The 27683-nt window shown below is 35.9% G+C and overlaps 1 protein-coding gene across 3 annotated transcripts in view; it reads right to left on the reverse strand.

Annotated features, from left to right (window-relative positions):
- Window positions 1-3949: 3949 nt before the first annotated feature.
- Window positions 3950-27683, reverse strand: part of KIF27 (kinesin family member 27) — an 86941-nt gene continuing 63207 nt past the window's right edge. For 2 of the 3 annotated variants that reach the window (XM_037035917.1, XM_037035918.1), the window contains 5 exons: window positions 23905-24120; window positions 15394-15600; window positions 13675-13873; window positions 11482-11646; window positions 3950-7131 (listed from right to left, as the gene is read on the reverse strand). In XM_037035917.1, the coding sequence (XP_036891812.1) occupies window positions 6647-7131; window positions 11482-11646; window positions 13675-13873; window positions 15394-15600; window positions 23905-24120 (1272 nt within the window). In that variant the 3' untranslated portion in view covers window positions 3950-6646. The remainder of the gene's footprint in view (window positions 7132-11481; window positions 11647-13674; window positions 13874-15393; window positions 15601-23904; window positions 24121-27683) is intronic. The other variant, XR_005064975.1, reaches the window with a different exon arrangement.

Raw genomic sequence — 27683 nt, forward strand, 5'->3', positions numbered from 1 at the left:
AAATAGTGCTAAAAGTACTGGATATGCACATGCTAAAAATGGAGTTAGCCTCGACTTCACTCCACATAAAAAAAGTAATTCCAAATGGACCCAAAACATAAATATGAGCTAAAACTATAAAACTCTTAGAAAAAAACATAGGTGTAAATCTGCACGATAGTGGATTAAGTAATGGTTTTGTAGATGTGAGAACTGAAGCACAATCTAAAGAATAAAATAGATCAAGTAGATTTCATCAAATGTAAAAACTTTCCATGAAAAGGACACCATCAAAAAAAGGGAAAAGACCACCCACAGAATGGGAGAATACATTTGCAAATCGTACTGTCTGATAAGGAACTTGTAGTAGAATATATAAAGAACTCTAACAACTCAACTTTGATCTGGCCAGTTAAACTGGCATAATCAGGTCTTTTTTTTTTTTTTAGGTTTTACTTTTTTTTATTTTTTTTAAAATTTATATAATTTTTATTTAATTCTTGTTCAAGTACAGGTTTCTGTCTTATATTCCCAACCCTGCCCGCCCCCCGCCCCATGCTCCCTGCCTCCCTCCCCTTTCTGCCCCCCACCCTTCGTTATTGTCCATGTGTCCTTTATACTTGTTCATGTGAGTCCATTCCCTTTTCCCCTATGATTCTCTCCCCTCTCCCCTCTGGACCCTGTCAGCCTGTTCCATATTTGAGTGTCATTGGTCATATTTTGCTTGCTTGTTTGGTTTGTTTAGATTCCTGTTAATGGTGAGATCATATGATATTTGTCTTTCACCGCCTGGCTTATTTACCTATAGTTTCCTTTCTTATGGGAGATAGTCAACTTTGTAATAAACCTTACTAAGAGGACCGCAGTACCAGTGAAGGTAACTTCCAGGAAAACTATTGTTAGGATTCTTTCTCTCTGATTCATTTGCTCACAATCCAGTAGAATACTTAGGACTGTAGGTTCCATTACTATTAATGTGTTGGCTTTCTCTTTAATTACTTGGCTGTGCAGGTCATGAGTGCTTTGATATAAAGAGAGACAAATTATTCCTTAACATTGGCAGATTCTTGCAAACTAAGGGGAAGGAGCTTGTCTCAGAATGCTTGTACAGAAAAGGCCACCACGGTAATGTCATATTTAACTTTAACATACTTATTGTATATAGCAACTAAGAGAATCAAATGCCAAAGACAGACACAGTTAATTAGATCTCATAACTATGTATATACCAAAAAAATCAACTTAATGTTTTACAGTTTCCTTGAGGAAATAAATGAGTTTTCAATATCTTTGTGATTACCTCATGGAAACCATTCTTCTTGATTTAAGAAAAAAAATTTAAGATTTTATTTTACTTTTTAGAGAGAGGGTAATGAAGGAGAAGGAGAGGGAGAGACACATCGATGTGCAAGGGAAATATCGATGGTTGCCTCTCACTGCCTCTTGCAGGCCCCTAACTGGGAACCAGGCCCACGACCCAGGTATGTGCTCTGACTGGGAATCAAACCTCCAACCTTCCAGTTTGCAGGCCAGTACGCAATCCACTGAGCCACATTAGCCAAGGCAGAAAATTTGGTTCTAGCCTAACTAAATAACTCACAAATAAGAAAATAAGCAACAAATAAGCAAAAACTGGTGGTTAAAAACATATTTCATTTGTAACTCAAAGAAATAGTCATCAAATACTTATTATGACTCTAAAAATATTCAGCCAAATCTTTGAAATATTTTCTAGTGAGATTAGACTTCACATGAAACTTCCTAGAGGATATTGCTGTGTCTACTTTGCTGACACGCAGAACTAAAACTGAGAAATTGTTTAAAAGTTTTACTGTATATAAATCAGAAATACTCTAGCAGAGAGAAAAATTAAGCAAAATGGTTAAGTACCATTTTATAAAAATAAATGCTGCCAATTAATGCCTACAATGTTTGTTTTAGCATGCTATTTATTGCTCTACAATGGTAAAATCATTTAAGTCCTATATTCTTCAGTCTTTGTTATGGCTGTTGGAATTTATCCAGAACTGTTTCTTATAATTCTCTATTAAATGGCTCCACAATTTTCATTCAAATTTTGCTTCTTTTCCTATAATCCTGAATTGATAGTAATCATAGGAAGGAGAATCAACATAAAAACCAGGATGTATATTTTCAAATGGCAAAATCAATACTACCTAGGCATATTCTTTAGGGTTTAGAGACAGCCAAAGATTGAAGTTGTTTCAGTGCTGTTTCCACAGAATTAAAGTATATTTGCTCAAAATAGTTTTCAAAATTCTTTGCTGATCTATGAAATGCTTTAAAATAAACCTCTTTTTCTCCTGTTCTTATCAGAGCTATGTGAATCCTGGAACATTATGGGAGTGAGAGGTAAGTACAGTTACAATTTACCCATAGTTTGTTGGTGGTAATTGGAGAGGGGGTTGGGGTCCGAGAAGTAGTTCTTTTAAAAGACCCCTCAGATTAAATAAATTCTAACATTTACCACTTTGGACTTGAAAAATTATACTTTGCTTTATATATACTATAATAATAAGTTTGAAAACACAGTAATACAGTATGTGAATATTATTTTAAAATTCATTTCTTTTGTTCTCCCTTAATTACACAAGTGTTAACTAATAGACAGCTTGAAATTTCCAACAATCATCAGTATACACAAAATTTTTTAAATGTTTAAATGTTTTTCTGCTCTTTGTGTGAATGGTTTTGTTCTTTGGGACTATGAGGATCTTATTATAACAAAGTATGTGACACTGTTGTATTTTTCTTTGAAAGTTCTATACAGATCACTCAGTAGAACTGTGTAATTATTTACCAATGGAACTTAATACCTAACTCTAGGTCAGTATATTTAGGTTCAATTAAATTACACTGCTAGCATTTCAAATAGTGGCAATTGATTGTGGAAATTCCTAGGAAAAATATAAAAGGAGATAAATAAGAACTACACAGAATATCAAAAGCCAGTATTATGTCTTGGCCAGATGGCTCAGTTGGTATGGGAGCATAGTCCCATACACCAAAAAGGTTGTGGATTCCATGGGTCAGGACACATACCTAGGTTGTGGGTTTGGTCCCCAGTTGGGGTGCATATGGGAGGCAACCAATCCATGTTTCTCTCTCACATTGACATTTCTCTTTCTCTCCCTTCCTCTCTCTCTAAAATCAATAAACATATCCTTGGCTGAGGAATTTTTTTAAAGCCAATATCATGATATAATTTTTCAGAGGTTTCTGTAATTTTTCTTGTTTTAATTAACTCCATGTTGTGGTATTCTTGGGGTCAATATGAAGGTCATTATGAAAATCAAACACCATTCCAATACATGGTGCCATGGCTCTGTGTTCCGGGAGCAAGGGATGGAAGCAGTCACCCCTGCACAGGTGATAGGGAATACATTGTTGGCAGAGCATTTAAAAATGATAAAACTTGGGAAAAGTCGCCTGCTTTTTATTTTCAGGATCAAACTAAACAACAACAGTGAGACTGCCCCTCCTCCCTGTAGGGCAGTCTCCCACCACTCCACCCTTTCAACACTACTGCCCGTATGAGCTAAAAAATACAACATACCCAATGCATTTGAGAGATTTATTGTGGAGAAGGATCTCATTTCCATCTTTATTTTCAATTTTGGGAACTATAAATGTAGAAGAATGTTATTGGTACTAATGAAGGCAACTGCAGCCTGTAATAACTTTAATTGTAGAATGTATATAATGAATATTTCTTAAAATTACAGTGAGGTTGAGAGAGGAATTGTGGACACGAGCTTATAGATAATGTACACATTGAGTGTTCAAATATTGATAATCCAGTGATTTAAAAAGTCTCAAGTATGTGCCTAAGGAAGTAACTGTAAGAGCAAAACATGTCACACTTGCATTCAGTGCATGAGAATCTGTGACTATAGAACCAAACGCCCACGAAGGATTTGACTGCTTAGAAATTCATTCTGAGACTTACTGTAATACCTTTATTTATTTTTTCGTAAAAGACACCCATCCTTAAGTAAGGATTTATCACTTTATTGTCCTGGACTAATACAATGTTCCAATCATGTTCACATTATTGAAGCCCATGTGTATTTTAGCTGACTCCTTGAAGCCTGAGTTCATGAAGATATGAGGAATTGTGGAACAACAACAACAAAAAAAACATTAGCAAAAGAAAATAAACATTAAAGCACAAAAGCACCTGCGCTGATGTTCTTACTGCCCACAGTTTCCCGTACTTATAGAACTCTCCAACACTTTACCCATAACACTGTGGAGTTAGGGAAGGAACTAGTGCTTTTCACACGCAAACATTTTCTTTCAAATGCTCAGGTATAGGTGGGGGAAACCCATAATGAACAACAATAAAAAAGAAAATGATAAACATTTTATATATATGCAAAAAGGCACATACAATGACCAATGGTTTAAAGAAAGACAAAGTAAAATTTATTAGTAGTATATGTAAAAAAATCATTTTACTTGCCTTGGGCAGATGCCTTAAAATTTTTTCTTTCCTTTGTGAGGGGACTAAGTAAATTAGAATGACAAGAAGTTCACTTCCAGGATATATTATTCAGGATATTACTATGTGTATTTGTATATGTATATGAATGACACATGTTTAACTGGAAGGAAAAAACTGTACCTCTGTTATTTATAAGTCAGTTCACATTTGCATTAATAAATCTAATCATTGTTAGTTGGATATAAATTTTGTTGTCTATCAGGAAATAAACACATTTACACATTTCAGAAAATGTGTTTGTATTTCCACAGGTAAATCAAGTATGTGCCAATTTCTTGGACAAGCAGAATTCCAGTGTTAGAATACATTCTTACATGAATCATTTCTAAATTACTACTTAATCTTATAAGAAATTTACAGTTGGGAACTTAATAAATATGTATTTATTAATAAATATATAATTGCTGTGCTTTGTTAAGGCACTGGCCTTTGGCCATTATATATTTATATTCACATTATGTGTGATATACATTAAATATATATCATACAAACCAAAGGCAAAAAAGGTAAACTCAGTTAAAACCAGAATCTGACTTCAAATATCCCTGTTAATTCATTGTAAATTCATTGTTTGAAGCAGTTTCTCATTGGGCCAAGGTTATAAATTGCAGGTCAGCCCCCAGGTAAGTCCACAGAAGTCTATTTAACCCATAATTTAAATGAATTTCAGTACCATGTTTAAGAGATACCGAAACTACTCACCAATTTAGGAGTTTGTTTTGGTTTGGTTTTCTTTTTCTATAGGAACTGGTTTTTAGCTATGGGACCAAGAGATCCTACTCCAACAGTTCGGGTCTTAGGAAGGACTGTCAGGGTCAACAGCAACAGAGAAAAGGACAAAAGGAAAACTAGTAGCAACATCAGATAAGAAAAAATGGAGTCTTAGAGGACATGGGTGACTAACTGAGCAGGTCCATAGTAAGGGTGGTTTTGCCACCCAAACATTAATTAATTTAAGAAGCAACTTTATTTTATAAGTGAAAGTTTCAAAAAGTAACAAAAACAACATAAGTGAAAAAATCTTAACAAAATACCTCTCTGGTCATTATAAGGGGATGTTTTCTGTGATTGAAAAATATGGTGCAAAAGTACAAACTATATTACATTGGGCAAATCAATGTTTAGTTCTTAATTCCAAACAAAGTTTATATTACATAATAAGGTTTAGACCAAAAAAGTTTTGAAGAAAATTTTTCACTTACATATATACAGCCCTGATGTAGTCTGGCCTGTGTTCAAAGCCTACCTGTGCTTGCACAGAAAAATCCTCTGGCTAGACTTCAAGCTTCACAGGTACATGCCAAGTGATCAGGTTATCTTTTCCTTGAAATGTTAGAATGCTGTAGTGTTATTCTATTATTGTTTCCTTGTTCCATAGAACTGCACCCATTTCTCCAATTTTTAGTAGCATAGAAAGATGTTGAATAGACAGGGCTGGAGAGAAATGAAAACTTATATTTCATAATATTAGCAAACAATAATATAACATTCTAAAAACAATTCCAAAAAAGAACAGAGGCCGTATTTAAAAAATCAAGACTGGTCATTCAACCTCTGTGGGCTCTGAGGACCATAAATCAATCCTAATCCACAGACCTCTAGTTGCCTTAGCCACAGACTGCATCTTGCCAAAGATTTTCAGTTATGCCAATACACATGCAGGTGGCTCTCCTTCTGACATCAGCAATACTAAATGGGATCTCTTTAAAATAATAAAAATATACTTGTATTTGAAAACAACAATAACTTATAAAATTATTGTATTATACTTATATAATACTATACATTTATATTATAATATACATTTGATGGATATTTGTTTATTATTCCACTCTTAGTCTTGTTCTTCAAATATGCCTGGAAGAGAATTTCAGACAAATTTATAAGTGAAAATATTTAAATGTTCAATTACTTTATAGTATTGGAAAATGTGTATTTGGTTATTATGAAAAAGCAAATTAAAACTCCTCAAATATACTATAGAAGATTACACATATATATTACACAAAGGGAATAGGGATTCCTTCCTCTTCTTCTTCCTTTTTCTTGAGGGAAGAGCTAGCAAGCTTAAGCTTTAACTAACAGGTTAGAAAAAGGAATTTTACACATATACTAAATTCAAAGTTCTATTAGTAACTACTAAATTTTTAAGTCACTAGGTTTCCCAGCCACTTCAATAGAATCAGCAGTCATAGATCCAGCCCCGACTCCAAGGTTGGACCGTCGTAATGATAGTTCCAGGGCAGAAATCTGACGTAACTCTTTTCGACACAGCTTTACAGGCATGACACCATGGAGCTGTCTCACATTTCCCATTGGCTGAATTTGGGATGATAGTTGACTGTGAGGTTTTAGAAACTGATTTTCCTCTATTTCTGTTTTATCCTCATTGCTTAACAAATGCCCACTAGTGGGTGCTAAAGAGCTATAAATCAGAGGTAATTCTGGGCCATCTTCCCAGAGCTTCTGAGGATTTGGTTGTGTTCTTGAGCTGCTCACCGAACTGTCTAATTCTCTTTCCCTTCCACCTAATTTCACACTTTCAGTTCTAGATGCCCATTTTAATTCTTCTGAAACTGTGCCTGCTTCTTCTGTATTCAGGACTCCATCACCAGCATCATGATCTAAAAATAATCCAAAAAGAAAAAAATTTAAATATTTCCTCAAAAGCAGGTATTTTAGTCATGATAGCCTAACATAATTATATTATTATTACTCAATATAAATTCTTTCAGCTTTTTTTTGTTAAATGACTTCTTAGACAAATAGAAATGTGAGTATGAATTATTCTTATTTTACTTCGAGGCATCTTGCATATGAATAACTGAGAACTTTTCACTCCTGGAACAAAGTTGAGAAATAGTCTGCTAGTGATTTTGGCACTCCCTGGAAACACAGGAGTGCACTGACTGGGCCTCCCTGGTGCCCTTCCACACCTGCCCTCCACTGAGCTTTCCATTGGTGACCACATCCAAATCCTTGCTAAGTAAAGCCATTATTGGAGAATACCGTCTCTGCCCCTCCCCTTCCAGTGACTCTTCCAGGCCTTGGCATTACGTGTGTGAAAATAGTCTTGGTTAGTGCTCCTAGCATGACAGGAGTATTCCGCTCTCTGAATATACTCTGGGGTTCTATCAAAACAGAGATGGGAGCACAGGTCCTCAGTAGGGGATACCCTGCTAGAACACAGCTTTGAGGTCCTCAAATCATAGAATCATTTAATAGCAAAGACAAAAACTTGCTTAAGGGAAGTCCACATAGGTATTAGACCTATTATAATGAAAGATCCCAACTTTAACATATGCTGACACATGATTAGTACATTCTAGTCCTATGAATACCAAGTTTAAACACAGAGGTTGCACAATGGCAGCTCCCAAGCCAAGTCTGGCCCACAGACAGTTTTTACTTAGCATATAAAATAATATATGAGCCAGCCCTGGCCAGTGTGGCTCAGTTGGTTGGACCGTTGCCCTGTAACCAAAAGGTTGCAGGTTTAATTCCCAGTCAGGGCTCATGCTTGTGTTGTGGGTTTGATCCCTGGTCTGGACACTTACAGGAGGAAATCAATCATCAAAGCAATGAAAAGCAATGAAAAAAAGCAATGAAAAAAATGTCCTTGGGTAATGACAAAAAAATACAATAAAATTAAAATTAAAAAATAATACATGACCCAAATTTTAAAATTATACAGTTTCATATAAAGATATAGATTTCCAACATTTCTAGGAAAAAAAGAGAATTGATAGTTTTTGCCTGGCAACAGCAACTGGAGCAGAGCTGCCCTGCCCACCCAGACAACGGCTGCAGGCGCCACTGCTCACTTGGGCTTCCCTGGCTCCTGCAGGCACGTTTAGTCGTTTGTGACCCCTGGTTTAAATTATTCTCTAGCTTTAAAAATTCTCTCACAAAAAACCCTGAACTAGCAATGACATAGAACCTCACACAGAACTAGCAGATTCTCACAAAGCTGACCCCAGACAGTGGCTCCCAGGGTATGCTTCACAGTGGAATCAACAGGAATCCTTTAAAAATCCTGATGCCCAGGTCACGGTGCTGTATGTGGAACAGCTCAGATGGGCTCACTAGAGAAGCTCACTCACAAGCCCACTTAGATTCTTAGAAAGTTTCCCTCTTTTAGAATTTTACCATTTGGGAACAAATTAGAGAAACATTAATTCGCCCAAGGTCACATAGCTAGAAAAATAAGAAATTAGGATTCCAACCCAGATCTTCTGACTCTAATACTCCTCGCACAGAGTTTTAAATCCATATCCTTGTATCAATTTGAATTGATACAAGGATATGGATTTAAACACTTAAATAAGTGCATAGACTATGTGTCCATATAAACTGGTTTTATCCTCACAAAATATGCTACAAAACAGATGTACTATACAAGGCATGACCAAGAAGTAACTATAGTATTTTGGTCAAAAGATTACTTTTTATGTCCTTGAAAATGCTAAAAATAATCAAAGAAGGTAACTATAAGCCTGGTAGGCAGACAATGAAAAGACTGCTATCAAAAACCAATGAACTCAATACAAGAGAGTTATGTATTAACTAGGGTATTGATTATTAAGCATACAGTACTTTTTAGGCAACTCAGAATTATAAATTGCCATATTTTATAATTCAGACAAATCTTGTTTAATGTCATTATATTAGAGTAACATTTTGAGATAGGATATAATACAAGCTATATCCCTAATATGATTCCAACTGCATTTTTTTAAAGCATGGGGGAAATACCAGATTTATACTAAATGTTAATAGTTCTAGGTAGAGTTATGGGAGATTATTTTTATGTATTTTAGAATTCTTCTATAATGACTATATATCACTTTTTACAGCAAAAAAGTATTTAAGATGTTTCTAGGTAGAAGAGCAAACTAGCTGAAATAATATCTTCAACATTATTACCAAGACTAGCTCTCCCAAGAAAGTTGGTCAGATAGGAGTAATTATTACTTTATACAACTCCAAGATTATTTACCTAAGAGGTTTTTGTGTTTGTCTCTTTAAAAAGCAGGATGAGGACCCAAGTTCTTAAATCTGTATTCCACCACACCACATGGTCATTTTAAGAGATGTCAAGTAGATGTGGTAGTACAAACATGGGCCATTTAAACACCAGCTATCTAATGTCAGATATCTCAAATATTAAAGTGGCCTTGAGCTAAAATGACCTTATGCCTATTGTTCTGTTTCCTACTGAACATCTTTTTACATTTAATATTTTGTAGGTGGTGTTTCAAATAAAAGGTTCAGCTATATACTGCAAGGAGTTTTCAAGTAAATGTTTTAATTATATTAGGAAGTACCTCTGCACCACTACAGTGAGAATCAGAAAGTTGAGTCTCTTTGGCCAGATTTGTATGTCTGCATCACTTCTCTGTCTTAAGACAACATTTATCCTAGAATACTGCATCAGGAGTCAGAAAATGAAGGGCCTTAGACCACATTCCTATTACTGTTCTATGAGTCACTTGACCTCTGTAAATTTCAAGTCCTTCCTCTAAAAACAGGGTTAGCAGACATTGGCCTACCTTGAGTTTGAGGCTTAAATGGAACTACTTGTGAAAATACGTGCAAATTGTAAATATCATAAACATAAGGTAGCATTAGAACTACTTTCCTTTTTTTAAAGATTTTATTTATTTATTTATTTTAGAGAGATAGTAAGGGAGGGAGAAAGAGAGGGAGAGACATTGACCAGCTGGGGACATGGCCTGCAACCCAGGCATGTGCCCTGATTGGGAATCTAACCCATGACCTCTCAGTGTATAGGCCGGTGCTCAGTCCACTGAGCTACACTAGTCAGGGCTAGAACTACTTTTCTAAAATATTACTGAGTTTTAAATTTTAAAACTATGTTAATTCTGCTTGCATTATATATTCAACATATAAACTTTTCATTACCCATGCATATATAATTTCTCACTGGCCTTCTGTTGTATCCATCTTTAAGCAGTTTTCTCCACAGATACAAAATAGTTATGCTCTAAAAGGTTGTGAAATCAAATTTTCATAAGCCATACTTAAAGTATTGGAAGTCTTCTGTTTTCTCTAAAGGAAGGCTAATTCTTTTTTTTAAAATAATATATATCATCTTTATTAGGATATGCTATTTCAGTTATTTTACTTTATTTTTAATATTTTTTAATTTAATTATTGTTCAAGTACAGCTTTCGTCCCCCACTCCCATCCCAGCCCACCCCCCTGTGCTCCCCACCTCCCTCCCATTTCCACCCCCCTTAGTTGTTCTCCATGTATCCTTTATACTAGTTTCTGTGAATCTTTTATAAAGAATATATTCTTTCAGAAATATTGATTCCTCTTTGGCGGGCTCAAAGAGAGTGTATTTTAATTATGGCACTTTTCACTTTTACAAAGTATTCTGTCATGTTTTAATATTTCATTTAGAAGGTGCTACTTCTGCATCTCTACAGACAATCGTGCAAGAAAACATCTTTTGTTGCAACTATGAGTTTTATTATATTTTTGAGTTTCCACAGGTCATGATATGAAAAAGACCTGATTAATTTTAGAAATACATATATTATTGTTATTTTACCTTTACTTTTATTATTCTCTATTTATTTTACATCTTTGTGTGATAATCAGAAGACGTAATTTACTATAAAATAGGAAAGCAATAGCCATCTTGGATTACAGGGTTATTTTAAGTCGGGGAACACACAAGCCCATGGCACATGGCAGGCAATCAATACATGCAGTTCCCTTCACACACACACACACACACACACACACTTATTCATTCCTTCACTTTTCTTTGGTTCTTTCTATCTTACACATAGACTGGAGAATATTTTTATTTACAGAGTCAGACAGAAGGTACATATCCAATCCTAAATAACCAAATCAATTGGGAAAAGCTAATCTACAAATCAGACCAACTTCATCAAATGCTAGAGGAACAGCATGACAAGCAGCACTAAATGTCTTACGTTCTGACGGTACTAGTCGCCTCCGAATTGCTTCCCCTAGCAATTCCTTAAGTTTCTTCTTAAGATCTCTGCTGGTTTTCTTATAGAAATAAAGATCCTTTTCCAGCTGCTGGATTTTATCTTCATATGTTTTTAAAGTTTCCATAATGCCTTCCCCTTCTTGCTCTAGAAAACAAAAATTTACATTTAAAATCAGCTTAAATGGTTAAAAATTAGGTTCTAACATAGCTCCCAGACCACATTTAAAGGGTTAGAAGGATGTTACCATTGTACCTGTCACCTGAATGGATTTGTTTTCATCTACAATTTGGATTTTTCTGCTTGTAAAATTTTTCAAAGTAGGATTGATGCCTTAGTCAATTTCTCTACCCTAACCCCTACAAACTACCACATTTTTATGATTTATATGCACTGTCTGTGTAGCTACTAACTAGATTTATCCTTAGAACAACAGAAGGATTTTTTTCTATAAAAAGTTCACATTTAGAACTCTGTCCATCAGCTGCATCAATATCTTAAAGTGTATAATCAGGAATAGTGGGTATATGAAAAGCCACAAGCCTAAAGTTTATAGGCCCAGAAAATACACACCCCCCCCAAAAGAACTCACCCAATAAAAAAAAACCCTGCTAAAAGAACCTAGAAAGATAAAATTACAAAGGAAAACACCACAAAAGGGGAGAAAATAGCATAAGGCAAATTCCAGTTTATGCTACAATATAGTAACTTAAAACTTCTAATTAATATTTTTAAATATCTAGAAATGTCCCCAGTGGGGTATCTTCTAAAACCAGTAAAACTCAGTAACCTTCAGAAAATACAGACTTTCAGACCTACTCTTTTCTACTGCTAAATTTATAAAATGGTCCTACTGGTTTGTAATTTTTTTTGTCATAATTGGCTGTTGTGTAAAATTTTATCTAAGTGCATTTGTATATTTACAGGGTGGGGCAAAAGTAGGTTTGCAGTTGTTCATATGGAAAATAAAATAATAATAAATAAGATAAAAGAATAAACTGTTTCACATACTCACAGCTGTAAACTTACTTTTGCCACACCCTATGTAAGTAACCCATCTTCTGCTAAAATATAGTTCAAAGTAAATAACATCATAAATAAAAGTCCCCATAAGTGACATCAAATAAATAAATTTAATTTTATATCCCATATTCAATTGAAGTTAGAAAATTTATAAATTTTTAACATTTTCAGTTACAACTTTGTTATGAAAAACTTGTCCCAGTTTTAGAAATAAATTTTAAAGGCTCTCACTTTTAGAGCCTTAAGACAGAACTGAAATAAGGTAAGCAGAACACATTTGAATGGTACGATGTATGGAATCCCGTCAAGAAAATCCTATCATCAGGCAACTAGATACCAATTAACTAATTACAAAATTAACTTAGAGGCAAACTGCCTTAACACTCAAATTCATATATTTTGTAATTTTCTGCTTCCTCAGGTTGCTTTTTCCAGATCCCTTTTAACTCATTTCCAGCTATAGATTCCCAAGAATCAAGACTAAGCAGCTAAGCAGCCTGAACTGAAGCATTACCAGTATCACCTGGCAGTGATTTTGTTGCCATAGCAACTGTTTGTGTACCAGCCATATGCCCAGATAATGTGAGGAGTGACTGCTATGACAGCTCTTTCCACACCAGAGTTGATGGTTGAACTACTGTAAACTGGTATGTGCCCATCAATGGTACGTGAATTTTGACCTAAGCTATAACCTTAATGCATAAAAGTTATAATCAACTGAAAGTTATAACAAGAAACATAACTAGAAATCTGACAGAGCCTATCACCTTAATTTTATAAAGGGAAAGTAATTTAAATATCAAGGTACTATATCCTTAGGAGATAGAAACTTTTCAACTCTACACCACAAAGCCAAGTCATCCCATATCCCTATATAAACACTAGACCAACAACAAATAGGATTTAAGCAGTTCTTTTGTGTGGCACTGGGGACCTGAGCAAGGGGTGGCATTTCAAGCATGAATAACCCTACATCAAAGACAGCAATGCCAACATGTGCTAACCAAAACACAGAAAGCACAAAAACATGTATAAGTAGTAACTAACTATTGATACATGTTGAACTTTTAAGTGATCAAATACTGTTCTATCTTCCTTCCCAAATCCCCCTCCTACTCATCATCTCTACAGAGCTGACATCAGGGGAGGTACCTTGGAAGTGATGTAACAGCAACTGCATTTTCTGCTCATGTTCCTTTTGCTGGAGGGTCAGTCTCCGGTCACACTGCAATTTCAGATGTTCCAGTGCAGATTCCAGCTCACGAACCACATTATCCCGTTCCAGAATCTGCATTTTAATTTCTTTATTCTGTAGCTGTAGTTTCCGTTCTGCTTCTCGCAAATTAACCACCTAGCAAATACATGTTTTGACTTCTTAAGTGTGTCTCGGATAGCCTGATATAATACATTAATCTACTTTTGTTAGGCTTTGTAAGATAAACTTCCTTAATCATCATGGTATAATTAGGCAAATGCTTTGTAACACACCCACAAAATAACCTATCAGCCTTTTTAATTTGTTAGGATTCTCAATTTGTAGTAATTTTATTTGAGCGTAATGTTGCTCTACTAATCACCCCTCCATCATTTCTTAGACATTTATAATCCCCTAATTTACATTTAAAATCCTATAATTCTGTTTCTCTTGTAAGTGGATTCAGAAGCTAAGAACTCTTGTAACTCCTAGATAATTCCCCATGTTAAATCCAAAATGGATGTGACAGGTAAGTGACAGAATTTTTTAAACTCTAAATACAGAGTTTGGTTTTAGATTGTGCATTTAGTCCATGGGCTATTCTTTGCATTGATATGAAGTAAAACTGACCGTGTCACAGAGCTTGTTAATAATGACTTTTTTAGAAAAACACTCATTCCTACCAGTGGTTCTCAGGACCAGAAACCCACTGACTTTGGCTTGGATGCTTTTAGGTTAAGAACACTTGATCTGAGAACACCACAAAAGAGTTACCTATATCCGAACTTCTGACAGTACTCTGCCATTTCTCTGCCCGCCACACCCAGCCACAGGACACACTCTCACCCACAACAGCAGCTTTCTACTGACAGGAACTCTCCAGGAGGAGGGCTGTGTATGACATTCCCATTAATTTTTCATCTTTATTTCACTAGTCTAACAGAATTAGAACTTTATTTTAAAACTTGTTTTTACTGTTCATTAATTATCTGATATTCCCTTATACTGCATATACTTTTCAGAGAAAAAAAGTTACCTACTTGTTTACCACTTCATAATATATATCATAAAAGAATACGTTAGAGGAAATATGGATATAGTTCGCCATGGGAAGAAACATCTCTGGATCAGTAAATTGTCAGATATGTATAAAAATAAAATATTTTAATGAATATTAAGCACATTCAGGTTAATGCTAAAATTTATTACTGTCTTTGCCAGTTATGTATCACTTCATTTCCACATCAATTCACAGGTTATGATGAAAAAGTAAATGTACCCCCATCCTACAGCAATGAAGGAAAGGGAACCCAAACTTGGAGGCCCTTAATCTTTCATGAATGCTGATTAGCAATATCCAAATCTAGAAAATATCAGGAAGTAGTGACTGAGAAATCTAGCTTAAATTCTTTTATTTTAAACACTATTTCAAAAAGCTCTTTTTACAAAAGGCCCTTCAAGAACCACACAAAGTTAGACCTATATATTTAGATAACCACAAAGCTTTCTGCTCACAGCGTGCAGTACTATAAAATCATGCTTAAATCTGAAGTTACACCATCAAATCCTAAGGCTTTCAATTTCCTTAAAAATGTTAAATAAATGTGAGATATATAGGCCATATATATATATGGCCCTTATTGAGAAGAAAATCCTCCATCCCTCCAAAAACTAACCTTATTGAAATATCTGAAAAGGATAGCTCTGATCTCAATAGGATTCAAGCCAATTAGTTTTTCCAAGACATTTGCTTCGCTATGAGAGAGGTTTTGAAACGAAGCTCTGAGCGAATTCTGACGACTTCGGATACTTTCATTCTTGTATTCAATTGCAGCTTCTAAAGCTTCAATCTCTTCTTCAAGTTGGAAAAGAACATGTTCTTCCTAAACATAATACAACAGAAATCACTCATTTTAAATGAAATAGTATAACTTGGATTCTGTCATATACTTATTTGCTAATTTACTTGTATGTCCACATTTAGCATCATTGATAGGTTCTTGGAAACTGCAACTGTAAGCAAAGCAATGCATAATGAAACCAATTTTGCCATACACTAATTGACACAAACAAGAGTTAAGTTCCTACGGCATTTGTCTATCTGGCTGTAAAAACATCACCAAACCTCTGAATAAAGACCCAAACACATAATATCAAACACTGAAATAAATGTCAGCTTTACATACATTTAAGAAAGATCAATAAAAAACACGTGAGATAATGATTTCCAACCCAATGATTCCAGTTCAGAGTTATAAGTGGCCAGAATGTGTCCCTGAAGCTCATGGTACAAGGTAGGAACCCACACTGGATGTCTTTCCATTGCAAAACATCCTACACTCACACCAATACTCACTCAGACTGGGACAATTTAGACACACATCTTCTAATGTGCAGAACTCTGAGATGTGGAAGGAAACAGGAGTCCACAGAGAACCCTCAGAGACATGTGGAAAACATGCAAACGCCAAACAGATAGTGGCCCCAGCCTGGAATTGGTATTTTTTCCTTATGAACATTATAATGAAACGAGACTTCCGGTCAAGTTGGAGGCATAAGTAAACACAGCTCACCTCCTCACACAACCACATCAAAATTAAAACTAAACTATAGAACAACCATCAGGACTGTTACATATTGAAATGAAGGGAAATCCAACAACTATGGAATTAAAACACATCCACCCACACTGGTGGGAGAAGTGGAGATGTGGAACAAGCTAGCCCCACACCCACATGTGATGGGTAGAAATTTAGGAGAGATATTGTGGAAATGAGGAGTCAAAGCTCCACACCAGGAGCTCCAGCCCAGGGTTCCAGTGCCAAGTAGGTAAGTCCCCATAAATTCTGGATATAAAAACCAGCAGGGACTGAGTCAGTGGAAGAAACTGCGGGATTCCCAAGCAGTTCCTCTTAAAGGACCCACACATAGAACTACTCAAGACTCACTACCTCTGAGCTCCGGCACCAAGGTAGCATCATGAAAGCACCAGTGGCATAGAGAGGAAATGAAGTGTCTGGCTTCTGGGTAAGAGCTGAGGGACAGCTTTCTCCCAGGCAGAAAGGCAGGCAGAGGTCATGGTTCCTTTTCTGAACCCTCCCCGCAACACAGCCACACAAACAGCAGGTAGGTGCCATATGGGAGAATTCATCAATGTGGCTGGTGCTGTTTCCCCCTTGCCCCACCCTGTAGACCCTCTGAGACCCTGCCCCACCCGACTCACCAGTCCACCCAAGCTGTTAACAATGGCTTTTTCATATGAGTGGTTTGTCTTGGCTCATGCTTCACATCTTTCTAAATCCTCTCAAACAAGCAATAGCCAGCCTCACTAAGTACCTAGCCCCCATACCTCTTGCTAAGTGGCTCCAGGCCAAGGACTAGCAGCAGCCAGCCAGGGTTCACAGCTTGGCTTTGCCTAGGAACCTCTAAGCCCAGCACAAGTAGCAGCAATCTGCAGGTTGCTTTGTACACCTCATGTTGGGTGGCTCTGGGCAGAAAATGGTGGGGGCTGATGTTGGCCTGCACCACCTGGCAAGTCCCAGAGCCTGCATACCCAGCAGACAGCTACAGACCACATCGGGCACCACCACCCTGCCTCTGCCCTCCATGGGTGATCAGTGGTCACAGCCAGTCCTTGCAGCTGACTGGCCTGGGTAAAACCCTCCCATTGATTTGCCAACAGCAACCAAGGCTCAAGTACAAGAGGACGGTGTTCTCAGCCCATTTGGAACCTCATACCCAGCTTCAGTGACAGGAGAGGCTGTGCCTCTGGACTCTACAGGCCACCTGCTATATTAGGCCACAATACTAAGATAGGGAGTCATAGCAGCTCTACCTATTACATAGAGAAGAAAAAAAAACACATGCAGGCTGCTAAAATGAGGAGACAAAGAAACATAGTCCAAATGAAAGAGATCAAAAGTCCAGAAAAAGAATGAAACAAAATGGAGAAAATGCAGAGTTCAAAGTACTGGTCATAAGGATGCTCAAGGAACTTAGTGAAGACCTCAACAGCATAAAAAATATCTAGTCAGCCATGAAGGATACACTAACTGAAATAAAGAACATTTACAAGGAAACAACAGTAGAGTGGATGAAGCTGAGAATCAAATCAATGACTTGGAACATACATAAGGAAGCAAAAAAAACAACCCATCAGAACAAGAAGAAAAAAATCCAATAAAATGAAGATAGTGTAAGCAGCCTCTGGGACAACCAAAACTGTTCCAACATTTCCATCAGAGGGGTGCCAGAAGGAAAAGAGAAAGAGCAAGAAATTGGAGATATACTTGAAAGAATAATGAAAGAAAACTTCCTTGATTTGGCAAAGGAAAAAGACAAGCAAGTCCAGGAAGCACAGAGAGTCCCAAACCAGATGGATGCAAACAGGCCCACACTAAGACACATAATAATTAAAATGCTAAAGGTTGAAGATAGAGAATCTTAAAAGTAGTTAGTTATCTACAGGGGAGTTCCCATAAGACTGTCAGCTGGCTTTTCAAAAGAAACTTTGCAGGCTAGAAGGGATTGACAAGAAATATTCAAAGTCATAAAAAGCAGAGACCTACAGCCAAGATTGCTCCACAAAGCAAAGATATTGGATTGAAGGCCTGACGCAGAGCTTCCCAGACCAAAACAAACTAAAGAGTTCATCATCACCAAACCATCATTATATTAAATGTATAAAGGACTTATCTATATCAACAATTTAATCTAAAAAATAAACTAAGCAAACAGTAAGAACAGACAAAATCGTGGATATAGAGAGCGTTTTGATGGTTGCCAGATGGGAGGGAGGATGTGGTGGAATGGGTGAAGAGGTGAGGGGATTAAGTACAAATGGGTAGTTACAGAATAGCCACGGGGATGTATAGTACAGTGTAGGAAATGGAGTAGCCAAAGAACTTACATGCATGACCAATGGACATAAACAAAAGTGTGGGGATTGCCTGACAGTGGGGAGTACTGGGTTGAGGGTGGCAAAGGGGAAAAAATTAGGACAACTGTAATAACGTAAGCAATCAAATATAATTTAAGAAAACGCATTATTACATAATGACTTTGAACCAAATGACATTATTCAAGGATCTGCTGTGTCTGAGTCTAATGGACTACTAAACTTTAAGAAAAGAATGTTTATTGAGTGCTTGTTTTGCTACACAGTACACTGATTGTATACACATGTATAGCATAGTCATTGATCCCTGCAATAAACCTAGGCAGTAAAATGGAAAAGGCAGAAGCTTATGTAAGTTACGAAACATCCCAAGGTCATACAGCAAATGATGATCACCAGGGATTTCACTCAAAGCCTCAGCCCACAGGATTAGCAGTTTTGTCATACATCTCCCTCCCTAACTCTTAACATGTATATTATATATCGGTGAGATCTGGAGACCCTCTGATGTTTCTTCAGGGATCCATTAAAACAATATACTGCTAGGAGGGAAAGAAAAATAGATTCAAGATAAATGAACTAAATTAGCCCTGGCTGGTGTGGTTCAGTGGGTTAAGCATCGGCCTACAAACTGAAAGGTCACTGGTTTGATTCCCAGTCAGGGCACGTGCCTTGGTTGTGGACCAGGTCCCCAGTTGGGGGTATGCAGGAGGCAACAAGTCGATGTTTCTCTCTCACATCAATGTTTCTCTTCTTCTCTTCCCTCTGCCTCTAAAAATAAATAAATAAAAGCTAAAAAAGAAATATATCTAAAAAAAGAAAAAAAGTACAAATTGGTAAAATAGCCATGGGGATGTACAGTACAGTATAGGAAATGGAGTAGCCAACTGAAGAGCTCATTTGCATGACCCACGGACATGAACAATGGTGTGGGCATTGCTTGAAGGGGTGTGGGTGCTGGGTGGAGGAGGGCAGAGGGGGGCAAAGTAGGACAAATTAGGACAACTGTAATAGCATAATCAATAAAATATTTTTAAAAAGAACTAGTAATCAAATTTAAGTCTCTAGGGAAAAAAACAGTATGTCATTTTTTAAAAAGTAGTAAGGAAGCCCTGGCTGGTGTAGCTCAGTGGATTAAGCGCAGGCCTGCAAACCAGAGGATCGCGGTTCGATTCCCAGTCAGGGCATATGCCTGGGTTGCAGGCCGGTTCCCTGCAGGTCAACTCCCAGCAGGGGATGCACGAAAGGCAACCCTACATTGATGTTTCTCTCCCTCTCACCTTCCCCTCTAAAGATAAATAAATAAGTAAAATCTTAAAAAAAAAGTAGTAAGGATTTAAGGACATGAAGCATTTCGTAAGATTTCTATAAGACATCATTGGAGGGAATATACAGGCATTAAAAATGGTGGCAACATAATGTTTTCTTCATATGCCAGAGATTTCCTTTGTAGGAGGAAATATGATGAATACCTGTCAGAAAATCTAGTGGTTCTTTGAACTATCCAAATAACATATTATTTGAGGGGAGGGATCCAAATCTCAAGTAAGAAATTATTTAGGATTTGGTGACATTTGAATATATATATATATATATACATACATACATACATATATATATATATTTGAATATATATATATATACACACACACACCTATACATATGGTGGATGTCACCTAAACTTTAAGTTCCTTGAGGGCAGAGTGTCTTGTCTATATTCATGTCCTGATTGCCTAGCACAGTATATATCACACAGTTTAAACTCAGTTAAGTGTCTAATGAATGAATTAATGAAGAAAGAAGAGAAAAAATATTTTCATTATGTCTTGGTTATATAACCCAAGTATTTCTTTACACTTCTTTCCCCAGCATTTCAAGAAAAATAATGTCAGTATTTTTAATCTACCTAAAGAATAGAGTGACTTCCAGAACTCCTTTTCTGAAATTTAGGGAAATAGTGAGTAATAACCTATTCCAGTGGAAGGTCAAAGAATACTTATTTTTAAAAGCCATTTTATAAAATATCCTGAAAGATTCATTTTGAAAAAAAAAAAGTTTTACAGCCATTTTATTTCTCTGTGCAATCACTAACCATCATGGAGGGCCTGGAAGAGATTAGCCAAATCACGTATCTGCATATATACACAGCCCATGGGCATAGACAACAATGGGGTAAAGGCTTTGGTGGGGGATAGATGGAAAGGGGCAAAGGGTGGAAAAATGGGGGACATCTGTAATGGTGTCAACAATTAAAAAATATTTTAATGACTTGATAATGGCTCCATAAGAAGAAAATAATATTTACCATTTAAAGAAAAATAAACTTAAATCCTAAAAGGTAATTAAGTGAATGAATGAGGAACCAGAAAATAAATTATTCAAAGAACACATCTGACTTATGAATGCATACTGTGTTTATATTTTTACCAAAAACAAATGTGGAGAGGTTTGCCTCTATATATGGCTAAGGACACTTTGGTACAATTTTAGATCCTACAGTTCTGGATCTAAGTTAAGGAAGCACCAAGATAGATGAGGTAGTACAGCCACCATGGAACCTTGAGACTATCCTGATCCATAAGGCTGTAGCATGTAAACACTGGTGGTTTCCGCTAAGCCAGCAATAGGTATAGGGTAACAAGATGAGTGGAGATGGGAACCTATTCCAGGATGAAAATTTACCACAACTCAAACCACAGATTACTAAGAATTAACTATCCTTTATCATAGAGCACTTTTCAAAACTTTATTGCGAACGCAGGAGCTTGTTAAACAATGCAGATTTCTAATTCAGCAGGTCTGGGTAGAGCCTTAGGCGCTGCATTTCTAACTGGTTCTCTGGTGATCCTCTTGCTGCTGGTCCAGAGAGATCAGGGATGAGGGTAACAGAAATCTAAAGCAGTGGGTTTCCAAACCTCTTAGATCACACATCCCAATCAGTAAAAAAAGTAAAAATGAACAAAAAAACTAACAAAAACTTGAGCAAGCACTACACATATACAGAGGTGGGCAAAACTAGGCTTACAGTTGCATTGTGACATTCTTTTGACTTAATAAAGCTATTGTAATCATCATAATTTGCATGTGTTTTCCATACAAAAACATACATATATGCATACATACATACGTACAGGGTATGTATTGTATATTTCTCAATAAGTTATATGTATCTTCTAATCCTAAAACATGAAATTGAAAGTTTAAAATATGAAATAAACATAGACATAATCGTTCTTATACTTTCTTCTATACCTCAATTACCAGGCAACTGCTCTGCATTATTAGAAAAATTGTTAATTTTAAATCTTAGTTTCCGGATTTTACCAAAGATGATTTGCTTATGTTAAATTGTTGATTTAAAACCTATCACTTTACCATAAAGTAATACAATCAGAAAAATATTTTGAATTATTGTGGAGAGAGAAACAATTCTAAGCAAGGGTAAAGACATCAAAACAGTAAACCATTCCACCTAGGGGTCCCATCAGCATCCGATGTTCCCCATCAGCTGCTCTTGGCAGATCCATCTGGTAATATCAGCACTGGATAGAAAACAGTGGGGAGAGCAGAGCCCACTTCAGAGCCGCACTAAGAACCAACCATGTGGAAGGAAGAAGGGCGCAGAGAAGCTAACCTGACTAAATGGGACCCAGAGTGGCTTCTAAATAGGTAGCAAGCATACTCCTCTATTTTCACCACAGAACCCTACATTTTAGTAATAGAATCCCACATAGAAAAGAAACTAAATGTTTCCTGGTGACAATAATGGACCCTTTACCCTTCTGCAAACATAATTTGCTCATTCCTGTCTCCATGCATTATTTAAAAGTGTTCTATCTAAAAACGGTCTTTTCTATACTGACCAATGTAGTATAGTATATTATGTTCTTCATAATCCAGATCAGGATTCCAACCCACCATGGCTGCCTTAATAATCTTCTCCCCAAATGATCACCACATTGCTTTGTATAAATAATTTAATAAGTATGGCTTTATTATATTGTCTATAACTTGCTTTTTTATATTCTTCAGGGTTTAGAGTTTTCTTATCCTTCTGTTTCTTTTCTGCAGGTAGAGTGCAAATTTCTCAAGAGAAGCATATATTTTTTGCTTTTTTTGTTTGTTTGTTTCTTCCCTAGGGCCCAGTAACAGTCCTGGGCAGGCCAGAATTCCTTACTTGTATGTTTTTCTGTATTTTAGGCTTTCCTACCTTCAAATTTACCAGTTTGGGCTCCAACGTGAACAACCCCGGGAGGACAGTCTGATCTGTGATCCTCTGCACAGCTACTAAGTTGAGTTATAAAATAGGGCAGTAGAGGTTTATAATGCCACAGAGCCCCGAATCGATTTAGTCTTTAACACCTCTGATCAACTCAATGAGCAATAATCTAATATAATGAAATCCTTTCTCCTGTTCCCTCTTAACCAGGCCCCTTAACTTCCTCTCATTCTTGCTCAAATCTAGAACACTACAAGATTCAGCAAGGTGCCTGTTTCCCAGCTACTCACTTTCTCTTAGCAATTGTCTCTTGCTTTGGTAATGACGAGGTGTCAAAAATAAATATTCATAGAGAAAACTTGGGCTCAAAAGTTCATCTTTGTTTGATCACAGGTACCATTGCCAAATGAGGTAAAATTCTGAAAAAAAGACAAAGTCTGGGGCATTTGATAGGTCATATGTGAAATATCTTTTACATAATTAACAAAATAAAGTTGACAGGAGTTGTATGGTCCCTTAAATGAAAACTCTAACTAAAGGGTATTTTTTTTTATTGAGATTTGAATTTTATGTGTCTGCCTGGAAGGGACATGCTCCTTTACATTGGGTCTTTCTCAACCGAGGTAACATGAAAAATTAACTCTTAATGTCCTAAACATCCACTGAATGTAATAAATTAACTAGTATCATTCAAGAAAGATGCAGAGAGAGAAAGAAGGTGCCCTCTTTGGAAGAAATGAGAAAAAGAGTCCCTTCAAATCACTGTGTGCTTTGTGAGTTCAGAGGAGAAACCTGGCTGAGAAAATCCAGATTCTCAAGGAAAGGGTTAGTCTTCTAATCCCTGGCAACCCAGGAAGGGACCACGTTCAAGGACCTCGGTCTGCATAAGGACACGGCCGTTCTAGTCAAGCGTGGCTCATGGTGCCCAGTAAACTCAATGCATCTGACGAATTGTCAAGAAAACAAACTTCACCAGATTTATCATTTTTATGTTTAAGTGACAAGAGACGAAGGAAGTCATCCAAGTGATCCGTCATACAACACTTCCAGTTTCAAAGAATACTGACTTACTTCAGGTGACAGCGTGCTACCATTTTTAAGTTTTTCATCCACACAATTTCTTCGTCTCTGTAGCTGATCTTTTTCTTTCTGGAGGGCTTGAACTTGTTCCGAAATCTTTCTTTTCTCCTCAGTTGTGCTGCTCTGGAGCTGCATATTCTTTTCAGACAACTCTTGGTCCAACAAGTTCAGGCGAGTTGATATTTTCAAACTATCTGTGTTTAAGGCCTAAAAAGATACAATCAACAAGACACCCATAAAAAGTTTATTAGAAATCCAGACTATATATAATTAGGAAAAATGTAGAGAAAATTACTAAACATAGTTTTAGCTTCTACATTATTGTTTCCTCCCATTAATTTTTTAAAAGGAGGGTAGAGGGGTTTCATTTTCTAAAATCTTAGGTTGACCGCCTTTTTTTAAAAAATGAAAATTCAAACAATGAATTTACTACCAAGTATTGCTGGGCCACACCAGACCACACAACATAGGTTTTGAGAGGAAATATATATATATATATAATATATATATATTATATTATATTATATATATTATTTTCTAAATTGTATAATTATATATAATTATACAATATACAATTATTTTCTATAATTATATATAATTATATATAATTATATATAATTATATTATTATATATAATATTATAATTATAATTATATATATATTATTTTCTAAATTGAACTTTTCTTCTTTGACCTGTTTACAACATAGGATTAATTACATTAAAATTTCCTGGAGTTTGAGATTTGGTTTTGTTTTGTTTAAACATGTAATTCATTTCTACTTGTTTCACTCTGGTCAGAAAATTCAGCCACTTAAATTTATGGAGATCTTCATCATGGACTAAGTTAATTTTTTGCTTACTAACATTTTTTCATCAAAGTAATTTTATGTATACATCACCATAAAGTGTATAATTTTTTTTAAAGACATCCTCTAACCCACCCTTCACCCAAATCTTGTTCCCCAGAAACAACCATCATCAATGTTTTAGCTATTTGTTCTGGCATTTAAAACATGTCCATGTTTCTAGAAAACTATCAGTTTTAGATATCGTCTACTGACTGACGATTATGAAAGATTGGGATTTGGCACTTATGCCTTCTCTTTCCTACTTCTCCCTTCATTTTCCCAATGTGCATTGTTTTATAGTTTTACAATAAATCAATATTCAGTTTACATGACCTTATGAATACAGTTTATAACTGATCTACAAAAAATGATCACACTTCCACCTGATACAATGTTTTTTGTATCTTTTAACTAATTCCTCTCCAATAGAACTATATAATTCCTCTCAACATGGTTTTTTCACTTGATCAAATTTAATGAGGAAATTTTTCATTCCATTCTTTTCTGGAAACATTTTGCCTGGAGCCTCCATATTCTGGCTCCACACTGGACAAGTTGTTGTGGCATTTCCTTCGGTGTTATCCTGGGGATTTCCTTGTTGGGTCACACTGTCAGTCCTGAGTCTTCCCTTTTCATAGTTAATGCCCTCTTTTTTGTGGAGGACATCATCCAGTAGTTTCCTGAGACAGACCAGGTAGGAGACAGTTTTTTTCACTAGAAAATGTCCATATTCCATCTTCACATACAATAGATGGTCTTTTGTGACTGGCTTCACTTACTTGACATATTTTCAGGATTTTCCATGTTGCAACATGTGTCACTACATCATTCCTTCCCATTGCTTAATAATATTTCACTGTAAGGATAGACCACATTTTGTTTATCCATTCATCAGGTGATGGACATTTGGGTTGTTTTCAATTGTTGGCTATTATGAATAATGCTGTTATGAACATCCATGTACAAATTTTTGTGTGGATATGTTTTTTACTTCTCTTGGACATATACCTATGAGTGGAATTGCTAGGTCATGTGGTAATTCTACATTTAACCTTTTGAGAAACTGCAAGATAGTTACCAAAAACAACTGAAGTATTTGAAAATCCCAATGGCAGCATATGAAAGTTCCAATTCCTTCATGCCTTCACCAACATTTAATCTATTTTTCTGATCATAACCATCCTTGTTGCTGAGAAGTGATATCTCATTGAAATTTTTATTTGGCCTGGTGTAGCCACTGTGGAAAGCAGTATAGAGATACCTCAAAAAATTAAAAATGGATCTGCCTTTTGTCCCAGCAATCCCACTTCCGGGAATATACCCAAAGGAACCCAAAACACTAATTCCAAAGAAATGTAGGCACCCCTGTGTTCACTGCAGCATTATTTACAATTGCCAAGATAAGGAAGCAGCCCAAGTGTCCATCAGTAAATGAGTGGATAAAACAACTATAGGACATTTACACAATGAAAAAACACTACTCATCTGTAAAAACAAAAAAAAATTTACCCTTGCGACAGTATGAATGGACCTAGAGAACATTATGCTAAGTCAGATAAGCCAGTCAGAGAAAGACAAATACCATATGATTTCACTCACATGTGAAATCTAATGAACAAATTAATTTAACAAGCAAAATAGATTCATAGATGGATAGCAGATGATAGCTAGTTGGGGTGGGGGAAGGCTGGGGATGGGAGGATTGAGCAGAAAGGGAAAGGACTCGTGGACATGGACAACAATGTGGTGTTGCTGGGGAAAGGAGGTATGAAGGGATGAAATGGTAATGGAAAAATACAATGAAGATTAAATTAAAAAAAACATTTTATTTGAATTTCCCTAATAGCTAAGGATGTTAAGCATTTTTGTCATGTGCTTATTGATCATCTGTTTATCTTCTTTGGAGAAATGTCTATTAGATCCTTTGCCTGTTTTTAATGGAATGTTCTTTATATTATTGAGTTGTAAGAGCTTTTTATATATTCTAGATACAAGTCCCTTATCAGGCATATGATTTGCAAATATTTCCCCCAATTCTGTGGTTTTTACTTCTTTAATGGCATCCTTTGCATCACAAGTGTTTTTAATTTTGATGAAGTACAATTTAATTTTTCTTTTGTTGTTTATGCTTTCTTTACGTGCACTACCCAAGAAACCACTGCTTAACCCAAGGCCATGGAGATTTATGTCTGTTTTCTTCTAAGAGTTTTATAGTTTTAGCTTTTATATTTACTTTACACTTTTGACTCATTTTGCAGTTAAACTCATACATAGTATGAATGTAGTTTTTTTAACTATCATGTTCCTTGTCTAAAATGTATTTCTTAAACTCTAAAAAATATATAATTTTTTATGCCTTTTATTAAGAAAAGAACCCAGTAGTATAACAATCTTAACTTTTCCTTCTGTTTCATTAATACAATCGTGAAAGAATTAATTTTGCTTTGATCTACTGTTTCATTTATTTATACTGTCAATATATCTCAGTATGTTCTTGCTCCTAAATATTACATCTTCTTGGAAGTATAAAATATGTTCTCATTTTTCTTCTGTATCATGGAGTAAATTTATCTCTAGAAAAAGACTGTCCTCCTTATTCCTTTTTATTTTTTCTTATGATATAGAACATATCATAAAGGTACCAGGTTTTCTTCTATTTACTCACTTGATATTTTAATTTGGTAATCCCCTTTGCTCTCATTTACATGTTTTGAGGGACAGCTTTTACTTTATTTTTTTCCTTTTGCTTTTACTTGTTGTTCAAGTATATTTGTTTTCATTTTCCCACCACCTGGAGAATCTCCCACCCTTGAACCTACCCCCTTTGGCTTTGTACATGTGTCCTTTATACGTGTTCCTTGATGGCCATGCCCCTGTTTCCCCCCATTATATCTCTCCCCCATCCCCTCTGGTTACTGTCA

The sequence above is a fragment of the Sturnira hondurensis genome, unplaced genomic scaffold, assembly GCF_014824575.4.
Source record: "Sturnira hondurensis isolate 20B ecotype Veracruz unplaced genomic scaffold, ASM1482457v3 Scaffold0022566, whole genome shotgun sequence".
Lineage (NCBI taxonomy): Eukaryota > Metazoa > Chordata > Mammalia > Chiroptera > Phyllostomidae > Sturnira > Sturnira hondurensis.